Consider the following 13,076-nt stretch of genomic DNA (forward strand, 5'->3'; position numbering starts at 1 on the left):
AATCCACTGGTTTCGTGGTTACTGTTACTGAGACTAGCTTCTTATTAATTGTATTGAGATTCTACCAGTTGCCATGGTGAGATTTAAATTTGTGTCTCTTGAACATTAGTCCTGGCCTCTGGATTATATTTGCGGTAATGTTACCACTACACTCGTGTGGTGGCTCGAGACATACTCTGGATGCTTCCAGTAATAAACAAAGGGGTTAATTGATGAAAACAGAAATTGCTCTAGGGGCATATGACATAGCAGCATTGACAGAAACGTGGCTCAAGCTAGAACAGAACTGGATACTTAACATCCAGGGTCATAAGGTGTTTAGTAGAACCAGGGTGGGTAAAAAGGGAGGAGGTGTAGCAGTCTTGGTCAAAGATAATATCATTGCCTTTCAACAACATGCAGTTCCTGAATTAGAATCTACATGGTTGAAGGTGAGAAACCGAAGGGAGCAGTTACCTTGTTGGGTATTTATTATAGACGACCAAATAGTGGGGAGGAAGTAGAAGAGAGCATTTGTCGGCAGATTATGGAAATCTGCAGGACAAGTATGGTTGTGATAGTTGGAGATTTCAGTTACCCTAAGGTGGACTGGGAGAAGGGTAGACTGTGGGACACAGAAGGGGAGAAGTTCCTGCAGTGTGTGCAAGAGAACTTTCTGGAACAGTACATTTCCAGTCCTACCAGGGAAAAAACTGTGCTGGATCTGGTCCTAGGAAATGAGGCAGAACAGGTTGAGAGCGTCAGAGTGGGGGAGCAGTTGGGAAATAGCGAGCGTAATGTAATAAGGTTCAATATTAAGCTGGAAAAGGACAAAAATCAGTCATGGATTAAAACCCCAGACTAGAAAAGGGCAAATTTTAGAGGTCTAAATGTTGAACTGCAGCAGTTGATTGGAAAACACATTTTGGTGGATAAAACAATCAGTGAAAAATGGGTGATTTTCAAAGGAGAGATGAATAGGGTACAATCTAGGTACATACCCATGAGAAATAAAGAGGGGATATCCAAAGCTAGAGTACCCTGGATGGCTAAGGTTATTGAGGAGAAATAAGGAAGAAAAAAGAAGCATACGATACATACCAGAATAAAAACAGCTAAATAAATCAGGAAGAGTATCTCAAATCTAGGAGAGATGCTGAAGCTTCAATAAAGAAGGCTAAGAGGAAGCATGAGGAAAGGATGGCAGGCTACGCTAAAACAGGTCTTAATAACATTTTAATAATAAAAGATTAGTGAAGGATAGAGTGATGTCCATAAGGGACAAGCAGCGTATGCTTCTCACTGAAGCAGAGGGTATGGTAGAGGTACTAAATGAGTACTTTGCTTTTGTCTTTATCAAAGTAGATGATGGTGACAATAGCCCAATTGAAAATTTGGGTATTGAGCAACTGAGCAGTATAGCGATAAAGAGGTGCCAGAAAAAACTGGCAGCACTCAAGGTTGAGAAGTCGCCAGGCCCAGATGGGGTGCATCCTAGATTGCTGAGAGAGGTAAGGGAGCAAATTGCGGTGTCGTTGACAGAAATCTTCCAGGCCTCTCTGAACACAGCATTGGTCCCGGGAGACTGGAGGATTGTAAATGCGACGTGGTTGTTCAAGAAAGGGGCAAAGGATAATGCAGGAAACTACAGTCCTGTCAGCTTAACATCAATAATGTGAAAACTGATGGAGGACATATTATAGGATAAGATAAATATACACTTAGAAAAAATAAGTTAATACTTGACAGTCAACATGGCTTTGTTATGGGAAGGTCATGTCTGACAAATTTAATTGACTTTGTTGACAAGGTGACTCAGGCAGTAGATGAGGGTAGTTCTGTGGATGTTGTATATTTGGACTTTCAGAAAGCATTTGATACAGTGTCACATGGCAGGTTAGTTAGCAAATTAGAAATGTTTGGGATTGATGGATCCTTGGCAGCATGTATTAGAGGTTGGCTAAGGGATAGGAAGCAGAGGATACATATAGTTGGGCATTTCTCAGGTTGGAGATGAGTTGAATGTGGTGTTCACCAGCACTCAGTGTTGGGACCCTTGCTTTTTCTGATTTATATAAACGATTTAGAGAAGAGTGTTGAGGGCAAAATCTCTCAAGGGCGGCATGGTAGCACAATGGTTAGCACTGTTGGTTCACAGCGCCAGGGACCGGGGTTCGATTCCCGGCTTGGGTCAATGTCTGTGCAGAGACTGCACGTTCTCCCCGTGTCTGCTTCGACACTGTTGCTTCATAGCACCACGGACCCGGGTTTGATTCCTGCCTTGGGTCACTGTCTGTGCGGAGTCTGCACATTCTCCCCGTGTCTGCGTGAGCTTCCTCCGGGTGCTCCGGTTTCTTCCCACAAGTCCCGAAAAATGTGCTTGTAAGGTGAATTGGACATTCTGAATACTCCCTCAAGGTACCCAAACAGGTGTCGGAATGCGGCGACTTGGGGATTTTCACAGTAACTTCATTGCAGTGCTAAGGTAAGCCTACTTATGACACTAAAATAAAGATTATATATTTTTTTAAATTGCAGATGGTACTAAGCTAGGGCGAATTGTGAGAATGACGCTGGACAATTTCAGAGGGACATTGACAAGTAATAACAATAATCGCTTATTGTCACAAGTAGGTTTCAATGAAGTTACTGTTCTGGCCTGTTCGGCGAGGCCGGTATGAGAATTGAACCCGCACTGCTGGCCTTGTTCTGCATTACAAGCCAGTTGTTTAGCCCACTGTGCTAAACCAGCCCCTAAGGTGTCCAAATGGACAAACACCTGGTAGATGAATTTCAATGCAGAGAAGTGTGAGATAATGTATTTTGGGAGAAGACACATGGCGACTGTTGACGTAAGCAACTGTTCACAGCACCTCCAACAACATAGGGCTTCCACTTAGTCTGCACAGTAACCAAATAGTCAAAAGCATCTCATCTTGGCAGCTGGGTGATAGTGATGACTTTAAATAGACCCTCATATAGCTGAGTATGTTTAAGCGAAGGTATTAACACCAGTGGAGAGGTCCAAAGTGGCAGCTTGGGCATCTATTCAGTGTTAGACACTCACCTCACAATGTGTCACTCTGTATATTTCCAATTTATGCAATCAGCACCTGTGCTTCAATGAGTGCCTCCTACAACATGACAATTGGTAGAGGCTTTGCTGACAGAGATCGGGAGCAGCCCCCTCAATATTTTTAACCTCAATTTGCTCCAGTGGTGCTAAATCCCCTAGACTGCAAATCCTGCTGGATGATCTTTGTCAACGTTGATCACAAAATGGCATGAAGCCTCCTATAAGATGAGGATTTCTACAGATTTTACATGCAGTGCATCATTAGATATGGATTATCACTAATTTCCAATCTTTTAAAAAACAAATTCCAATTAAGGGGCAATTTGGCGTGGCCGATCTACCTACCCTGCACATCTTTGGGTTGTGGGGGTGAAACCCACACAGACACGAGGAGAATGTGCAAACTCCACACGGACAGTGACCCAGGCCGGGATCGAATCCCGGGTCCTCAATGCCATAGGCAGTAGTGCTAACCATTGCACCACCGTGCCGCCTATTAATTTTCACTCACAGATAGTAGTTGGATGGGAATTGTTATTTATTGACATGAGACTATTTAAAACTGGAATTCTCACCGATTAATATCGGATTTCAAGTTGACCAAATAGTTTTCCAAAGCCAGCACGTTAATCTGATCAGATTAATCAATATGGTAAAGTCTAATTGCAGCAAATACAAATGTAAATACAAACAAGTTAGGAGCAGGAAACAAGTTAATTGACATAAACTAAGGTAACAGGATAACCATTAAACAGAAACAATGAGAGGAATCTAGAGATAACCAAATGTAATTCTGAAGAGATTAAAAGATATGATGGGGTTGAGAAAATGGGATTATAATCAGTCAGAAAGTGTTACGTCTGCTGGGTCAGATTTCCTTGTCCTTAATTCCTACTTTCTGCAGCCAACTATACTGAGAATTAATGCTTGATATTTTTTTCAATTATTTCTGACATTGGACACTCATATTCAAGTTTGATGTTCTCTCGACTTGGATAGTTTCATAGATTTCATAGAATTTACAGTGCAGAAGGAGGCCATTCGGCCCATCGAGTCTGCACCGGCTCTTGGAAAGAGCACCCCACCCAAGGTCCACACCTCCACCCTATCCCCATAACCCAGTAACCCCACCCAACACTAAGGGCAATTTTGGACACTAAGGGCAAATTATCATGGCCAATCCACCTAACCTGCACATCTTTGGACTGTGGGAGGAAACCGGAGCACCCGGAGGAAACCCACGCACACACGGGGAGGATGTGCAGACTCCGCACAGACAGTGACCCAAGCCGGAATTGAACCTGGGACCCTGGAGCTGTGAAGCAATTGTGCTATCCACAAGGCTACCGTGCTGCCCTAGTTGTGCATTCCGTTGACTAAAATAATAACACTAAATGTAGACATCCTGTTGGATCCATGGGATTCACATTGATTGAAATTAGAGTTCTTATACAGCAACAAAGACCAACAGTATACATTGTGTAATATGTGATTACCACTGATTGGTGATGTTTGATTTTCAATTTGATGAGTATTTTGATAGGTTAATATATGATTTCATGATAACTGGTAGTGGCTCTGGTAGGTATCAAATCTCTCATTTGATCATAAATCTCGTCACTTGATGGTAAATCTGTTAGACTGACACTGGATTGAAGTGCAGTTTGGAAATTCTGATTGTTGTTGAGTAATTTTGCACCTGTTGGTTCATTGGAATCATTGCTTGATGATATGAAGCTTCTTGATAGGTGATGATCATCGCTGATGAGCAATCCATGCCTAGGCAACATTTGGTGATTTGTTTGTTGAGAATTGTTGCTGAGTATTATATTATGTTTGGAACTGAATTTGCCATTGGACCCTATTTGATCTTCTAGATTGGCTCTTGCGATTGGAAATCCAGGTGATAGAAAAAGATTGCTGCTGATTGATGCTGTTTGAATGGGGTTGCCTTTAGTTGATGTTAAGTCATCTGTAGGGTTGGGATTAATGCTTTTTGACGTTAAATCTCCAGTTTGTTCAGTATTTATGCTGCGTGCCGATAAACTCATTGCCTCATTGTGATCATCAGTGAGCACCTGATATCCTAACGGACTGTGATCATCACTAGTTGATAGCCCTTCAGTTTGAGTGGAATTGTCATCGGCCAATATTTCATCTGTTGCTAGTTGAGAATACATATTCTGCAAGAAGATTTCACTCTCTGTTTCAGATGGAGTGTCAACGACGAATATTGGAATTCGTTTGTCACTGCTTGAAGATCTATTTTTTGTGTGGTTGGGATTTTTGTTGTGCAGTGTTCGATGTTCCATCAGATTGTAATTGTCCAATATATTGCCTCTTACGTGACTAGGATTATTAACCGATGCTTGATGTCTTGATAGATGGAGATTGTCATTTCTCGAGGTTAGACCTACTGTTTGAAATGAATTGTCAGTTGCCGACGTCCGCCGTCTCAGAAAAGGAGTAATATAGCTGACTAAAGGTTGATAGGTTCGGCTAGGATCATCTCTGGCCATTGCTTGACATTCTGAAGGACCAGCATTGTCATTATTTGAGAGTGAATGCTCTGTTTGGGTGGGATTGTAAATGACCAATGTTTGACTTCTTGGTACATGCAGATGTTTGCTGACCGAGGTGGCACTCAATGGTCTCGTGAGATCCGCACTTTTGAACATTAGACCTACTGTTCTAGTTGGACAGTCAGTTTCTAATGTGGTTCGTCTTGTCAGACAGGGAATAGAGTTGTTTTGACTTTGATATCCTGCTCGATGAAGGCCGATGTTGACTGATGTTCTACATTCTGACGGATGGTTATTGTCACTTTCGGATATTGAACCTCTTGTTGACGTTGCATTGTTCATTGACGATGTGTAATATTTTGCCAAAAATGGAATATTCTTGATCAGTATTTGATCTCTTGCACGAATAGGATCGGCACTAATTGATGCTTCATGTCCTGATATGGTGGGATTGTTACCATCTCGTGTCTGATGTTCTGATGAACTTTTTGTTTTATTAAGATTGTCAATTAAAAATGGGTAATTTCTTGTAAGGCGAGGAATATTGCTAACTAAGATTTCACCTCCTGTTCGATTGTAATTGGTATTTGCAGTTGTTTCATCTTTTGATCGATACGAATTGTTACTCTCTGAACTTTGCTGGCTGGATAGATTTTTACCGTGTAACACTCGATTTCTTTGAGAAGGATTAGCAACTTCCAATGTGTGGCGTCTTGGCATAAGAGGGTTTTTGCTGACTGAGGCTTGATTTTCTGTTTGATTCCTGTTTGTACTGGACAGTCTTCGATGCTCTGATTCACTTGAAGTTTCACTCTCTGACATTTGAGCCTTTAGCAAGTTAAAGTAATTGATGTCTCTCTCACTGTGATAGCTGACATCTGACATTTCATTTCCTGTTTCACTGGAACTGGAAATAACCAATGCTGGGTCCAGCTTTTCACTGGTTGACTCAACTATTGTTCGAGTAAATTTGTCAGAGACTAACAATCTGTCATCCATTAGACTGGGATTTATGCTGATTGATCTTTCACAACTTTTTTGACTATCAGCCCAGCAATGTGATATTAGATCCCTGGGACCAGAACTGCCACAAAGTAACATTAGCCTTCCTAATAGGCCGGGATTATCTTTGACTGACATTCGTCTTCCATTTAGAATGTCATCATTCAGAAGAAATTGATCTGCTTTTCGAATTAATCGTTTGCTGACCACTGGCAAACTAGGATCAAATTTTGCTCTAGTTCCAACGTCAGCATTGATGTTATTTTCTGTTGCGATGGCCCCATCACTGACTGACGATAGAATTCCACGTAGACTAGGATCGTTGAAAGACGCATGATTAGCTGCATTTTTATTGTGCAAAATTTGTGCTCTTAGCAGGTGACTGTTTTTGCCTGATGTCTGATGTTCCGAAAAGTGGATATAACTGCTGACTAAAGACATTGGTTCTGTTGGTATTGTGACATTTTTTCTACTGGAGATTAGAATCCCCATCACGTTGATGTTACTAACTGAATAACTTTTAGTCCTTTTTGTTTATGCAGTAACTGTCACTGAATGTGTCTATCACATAATGATGTTTAGTGTCCCGAGCAAATTTCAAGTGCTAAACTACCTACTAGGGTCATGTCAAATAGTTGGTCAGAATGGAATGGGATCAGATTATATTGTAATGGAACTCAGTTAGACTAGAATTACCATGGACAGAAATCCGGTTGGACTGGAATTGTCACTGATTGGTGTTCATTGTTCTGTATATTCCTGTTGTTGCAGATTGACCTTAGACCTTTTATTAACACCACGATTGTAACCTATTAACTGATATGTTTGGTTAGACTTGGAATACATCACTGATTAAACTGAACTGTTAATAACCAATGTTTGCCTGTGAGGCAGAAGAAGTGGTACTACTGAAATGCAATTGCTTCTGTTCGTGAACTCATTAACTAACATGAACACTTGATTAACACTGAGCTTTCCGGAATTCTTGTTAACCAAAATTGGATGGCAATGTAGTTGCTTACTGTTGGAAATCATGAACGATTTCTATGAGATTAGAATTGCTACAGTCCCGAGTTTGACCTCTTTTTTTAATTTCAGGATTGATAATGATTGGGGTTGGAGTTTTTGTTACATTAGAATCCATAGTGGGTGAGGTTTGGTCATCTCTATTACACTGGGATCATCATTACTCAAAATTGGAACTGCTTTTAGACCAGATTCAATCTAATTGAAGTTTTTGGCTTCTAGTTCAGGATTGATGTTGCCCGCACTTTTGTCTCTTGGCAGTGTGGTATCGTTGCCAGTTGATGTTTAATGTTCCTCTGAACAGAAATCAGTGCTGACGGCTGTTGGGAGTTAATTTGAGGCTTGGTTTATTGCTCGTTCTTCCTTTGAGAGCATGAGTGATTTACCTTGGCCCTCATGTCAAGCAGGAATGTTAATGAGTGTTCATTGTCCTGGCTGAAAGGCAAGATTATTGCTGATTCATACTCAAATGTATTAGCCTCAGTTTGTCACTGGATAATGTCAAACCTCCAATTCATTTGGGATTGTCATTGGCTGATGTTGGATCTCCTGTTAATTTATTTCTAAATTGGAAACAGGGAAAAGATAAAAATGATCAAAACAATTAATACAAAGACCTTACCCATTTAAAAAGAAGCTAATCTTTTGCAGTTTCTTTTTCACTGGGCCAGTCCATTGTCATTTACATTGGGCCTCTATTCTTCCAGAATGTCATGATATTCAAACACACACATCATGATGGACACACCAACAGGCAAATCAGAGCACACAACACCACAACCAATCACAGACAAGAACACCAACCACATAAAAAGCACGAGCACGACACCTGGTGGTCAGTAGGTCTGGGGACAAAGAAACAGAGAAGAGCTGTTACAACATCACAAGCAGGGAACCCCCACGTGCAGAGTGCAAAGACAAAACTGTACATAGTAAGTTTGAATAAAATAGCGTTGTACCATATACAACCGTGTTGGCTCATCTGTGTGTCAGAACACCCAACACCACATGGTACAGGAGTGGATCGATACCTGCCTACTAACCTGCCATTCTTGACATGGACCGCACCGACAAACCGCAGCCGTTGCAAGTCGCGGGGAACCTAGGTACCAATTGGAAGCTCTTCAGGCAGCGATTTGACCTGTACATCCGTGCCACCGAAAAACAGAGTGTCTCGGATGATACGAAGATTGCAATGCTCCTCTTCTACGCAGGTCAGCACGCCACCGACGTCTTCAACTCACTGGTGTTCGAAGAAGGCGAAAACCAATCCAAATATGACACGGTCATCCTCAAACTGGACCAGCACTTTCAAGTTGAAGTAAATGAAAGTTTTGAAAGATACCTCTTTCAGCAACGCCTGCAAGGTAAGGAGGAGCTTTTTCAACCCTTCTTGACGCACCTCCGGATTCTAGCGCAGTCCTGCGGTTACGGCACCACCACAGAGTCCATGATCAGGGACCAGATTATTTTTGGCGTTGCCTCTAGTGGCCTACGCCAGCAGCTTCTTAAAATAAAAAGCCTCACCTTAGCGTCTGCTGTGGAAGCCTGTGTCCTCCACGAAATGCTACCTGCCGTTTTGCCCGATTTCAGGCGTCCGAGTTGGCACGGAGGGGGTCCCCAGCCGTCGAATCGGCAAGCCAGGCCGCCCACGACGTCGAACGCATCCAGGCCGTCGATTACCTCCCGACCCACGGCCCGGACGACAGCGGCCGCTTCCCGCGCTTTTCGCGGTCTCCCGCGCAGGTGCGCGCCAAAAATAACGGCCACAACGAGGGACGCACTGCGCAGGCGCGCCCACCGCAAGTTCGCACTGCGCATGCGCAGTGGCGCAACGAACGCCGTGACGTCATGACGTGCGGCAATTGTGGAGCTCTACATTTAAAAGGGCAATGTCCTGCAAAAAACCGACAGTGCCTCAGATGTGGCAAGATGGGCCACTACGCAGCCCACTGTCGTTCGGCTCAACCCATGGATCCGGCGCATCCTCGACAATCTCGCAGACAAGTCAGGACCGTCCAGCCCACGCATCAAGACTTCCAGTTAAGTGATGCAGATGACCAGGATGCCTTCCGCGTTTCCGTCATCGATGTCAACAAGGTCAATGCCATCAATCCAGCCGATGAGTGGTGTGCCACCCTGACGGTCAACCCGAACTCGTCGCAAGCCCATTAGACTGGACTTATAATACCGTTCATATGTTTAACAAGTTGCACAATTTTACATGATAACCTGTTGTTGTTTATCGTTCCAGATGTCGTCTGACTGGACAACTGTTCAAGTTTTTTTTTTCTTCTTCTCTCGTTCGCATTTATGTTATGTTATGGTACAACTTGGTTCATGTGACGCACCCGACATCGCCCCATGTACATAGTTCCGTCATATGCACATGCTGCACACGACACACACACACTCTTAGATGCACTCACGACACGATCATATTTATTACCACGTAGGCACATATCTTTGTAAAAAGGGGGGATGTCATGATATTCAAACACACACATCATGATGGACACACCAACAGGCAAATCAGAGCACACAACACCACAACCAATCACAGACAAGAACACCAACCACATAAAAAACACGAGCACGACACCTGGTGGTCAGTAGGTCTGGGGACAAAGAAACAGAGAAGAGCTGTTACAACATCACAAGCAGGGAACCCCCACGTGCAGAGTGCCAAGACAAAACTGTACATAGTAAGTTTGAATAAAATAGCGTTGTACCATATACAACCGTGTTGGCTCATCTGTGTGTCAGAACACCCAACACCACACAGAACAAGTGACCTGAATTCAGGCAAGTAAAATGAATACATCAGTGAAATGTTACAAAGCCCTTGCCCACCAGCTTGACCACACGCCCATACATTTCTTTTCAACTGTGAAGGACAGAGTTAAAACTAATCCCTAGAAGTAAAGATCCAGAAGCGATGTGGAAAGGACCCTGCGGACCCCAACACAAGGACATGGCCATCGCCTCATCAGCAATCGTGACCCCAGAGATGTCATCCACTTACCGGCCTTCGACCTATCCACGCCGGAGCGTGGTCTGGACATCCACCGACTGGTGAAGCCAAAACGCAGCCCGACAGTGACCTGGATCGCTCAACTGTGCAGACCCACCTACCGACGCAGGAGCCACAAGCCCTCCATCCACACACCAACCAGAGTGAAGAACCTCATTGGACAAAACTATACCCTTAAACCTGCACATTCTCACCATCTCCCAGGCTTGAAAAGAAGCAGTCACTCCAGGAAGACTGGAGAATGTGCAGGTCTGTAGGTGAGAATGAAACAACGCAGCCACAAAGCCCCTTTGCCTAGCTTGCTCCTAGCAAATGTACAATCTCAGGCCATTGCCTGAGGTCTGCTCCGCCCTGCGATGCTCTGTCCCTAACCGGCCGAGTTCCCGAAGCGAGGGTTATGTGAGCTCACACCGTCTGGGATCCTCGCGTGGCGGCTGTGGACTCAGTCTGGCGCCGCCACAGTCGGGAGAGGGCCGATCGGCGGGCAGGGGGGCTTCAATCGGGGCTGGGGGCAATGTGGGTGGGCGGTCTGGGGCGGGTGAGCGGTCGGAGGGGGGTCACTACTTTGGCGGTCCAGGTCCGTGGGCTGAGTCAGCCATGGAGCACGGCTCGGCCACTGCAGGCCGCCGCCGCGCGCATGCGAGGCCTCTGAACCGGACGTGCTGGGGCCCTATCGGCAGCTAGAGCTGCGAGCTCTATGCCGGCTTCCTGCCAGCCCCCAGCAAAACGGGGAATTGGTGGCCTTTTGACGCCAGTTTTCCTGGCGTAAAAGACCACAGTTATCATGATGGCTTCAGCGCTTCGTCTCAAAATCGTAGCATCTAGCCCCAGATTAGGAATTCTTGATGGGTAACCTTTGCTTTTGCTTCTCACCAGTCAATCACCAAAGGCGGGAACCTCCATCCAGCGACGGCAGAATCGGGAAATCCGATCGGGCAGAGAATTTGGATTCAGCTGAAAATCGAGGTTGATGTCGGTGGAAACGGAATGTCACGCTCTATCCTGTGACAGCGGTGTGAATGCGTTCTATACTACATGCTGACGTTGGAGTGCAAATGGTACAGTAACTGCTGTTGCCATATTTTTAACGGGCCCGGCCCGGTCTTTTCCAGGCCTTCGACGATGCTCCGCCTCTGCCAGGTGGAATTACCAATGGCGAGGTTCACTTGTGGTACTTAAAATCGGGAAACAGGCGCCATGGCTGCTGAGGATGCGGAAGGGGGTACAAACACTGTCCAGCATCGCTATAGTATGTTGACAGTTGTGTCTCTGGCTGGGTGATGCCTGCCAGGGCTGGGGGGAAGTAGCAAGGGGTGGTCAGAATGTGGACCGTGGGGTCGGGGGAGCTGGGCACAGACCACTCTGCGCATGCCACTGACTGCCCCCGTTAATTTTTTTTGTTTGTTTTTACATTAATTCTTTTTCCCAATTAAGGGATAATTTTAGCGTGGTCCATCTACCTACCCTACACTTTGGGATGTGGGGGTGAGACCCACGCAGACATGGGTAGAATATGCAAACACCACACGGGTAGTGACTCAGGGCTGCGATCACATCCAGGTCCTTGGCACCATGAGGCAGCAGTGCTAACCACTGCATCGCCATTCCTTCCTGCTCACTGTGAACCCAGCGCTATGGGTCATTTGGGTGTCCCAATAGGCCACCCCCCAGATACCCTCTGGCCCTAGCCAACCCATCAGTGGGATGGGCGTAGTCCAGCACAACCAGTGCCATCATCGTGGCTGGGATGAGGGTCGGCATGCATTGGAATTGCGCAAGTTCAACATGCCGCTGGTGCTAGCCCATTAATGGGACCTGAATCGCTCTGGGACTGACACCACTTTTGTCCACAAAGAACACTTGTGATTTAGCCGCCTGCATCAGCATTTAGTCTCTCAAGTGGCGAATCCCGTCCCAAGTATTTGTTCTAAGAGGTGACCATTTGTCAGTGAGCATCATTAAACTGATCATCTTTTTTAAACTACCTTCTAAGTGAGGAATATGTTTGGCAATTTAACTTACGTTTGAATCAGCCAGTTCCCTGAGAGAATCAAGTTAACAGACCCTCAACTTTTAACAGATGGTGAGCATGGTGGGGCAGGGTTGGGGACCAAGTTCTCCTTCCACAATTTATATTTGACAGTGTTTTGTGATGTTACGATAACTGCTCTGATGCCACAGCATCTACCTCGTGACATCACAAAGCAATTTATCTGCCTTTGATGTTTATTTGGTTCAAAGTGTCTAAATGGGATAAAATCTTACTGATAGACGAATGCCAAAAGCTAAACATTTACAGATAAAAACAGTGTTTTATTTCAAAAGGAACATAGTACAAAATGGCAAAGTCTTGCTAAAACTATACAAGGCACTAGTTAGACCACAGCTGGAATACAGTGAACCGATTTGGTCCCCTTATCTAAGAAAAGATATGTTA

At 44.7% G+C, this 13,076-nt stretch overlaps 1 protein-coding gene across 1 annotated transcript in view; it reads right to left on the bottom strand.

Annotated features, from left to right (window-relative positions):
- The window catches only part of LOC140426798 (uncharacterized), a 107,200-nt gene extending 94,473 nt beyond the window's left edge, over positions 1-12,727 (bottom strand). Inside the window, exons 1-2 of the mRNA XM_072511980.1 lie at positions 12,662-12,727; positions 4,552-8,168 (exon numbers count right to left, since the gene is read on the bottom strand). Of these exons, the coding sequence (XP_072368081.1) occupies positions 4,600-7,071 (2,472 nt within the window). The 5' untranslated portion in view covers positions 7,072-8,168; positions 12,662-12,727 and the 3' untranslated portion in view covers positions 4,552-4,599. The remainder of the gene's footprint in view (positions 1-4,551; positions 8,169-12,661) is intronic.
- Positions 12,728-13,076: the final 349 nt, after the last annotated feature.

This window comes from Scyliorhinus torazame, chromosome 7 (genome assembly GCF_047496885.1).
Source record: "Scyliorhinus torazame isolate Kashiwa2021f chromosome 7, sScyTor2.1, whole genome shotgun sequence".
In the NCBI taxonomy this organism is placed as follows: Eukaryota; Metazoa; Chordata; class Chondrichthyes; order Carcharhiniformes; family Scyliorhinidae; genus Scyliorhinus; species Scyliorhinus torazame.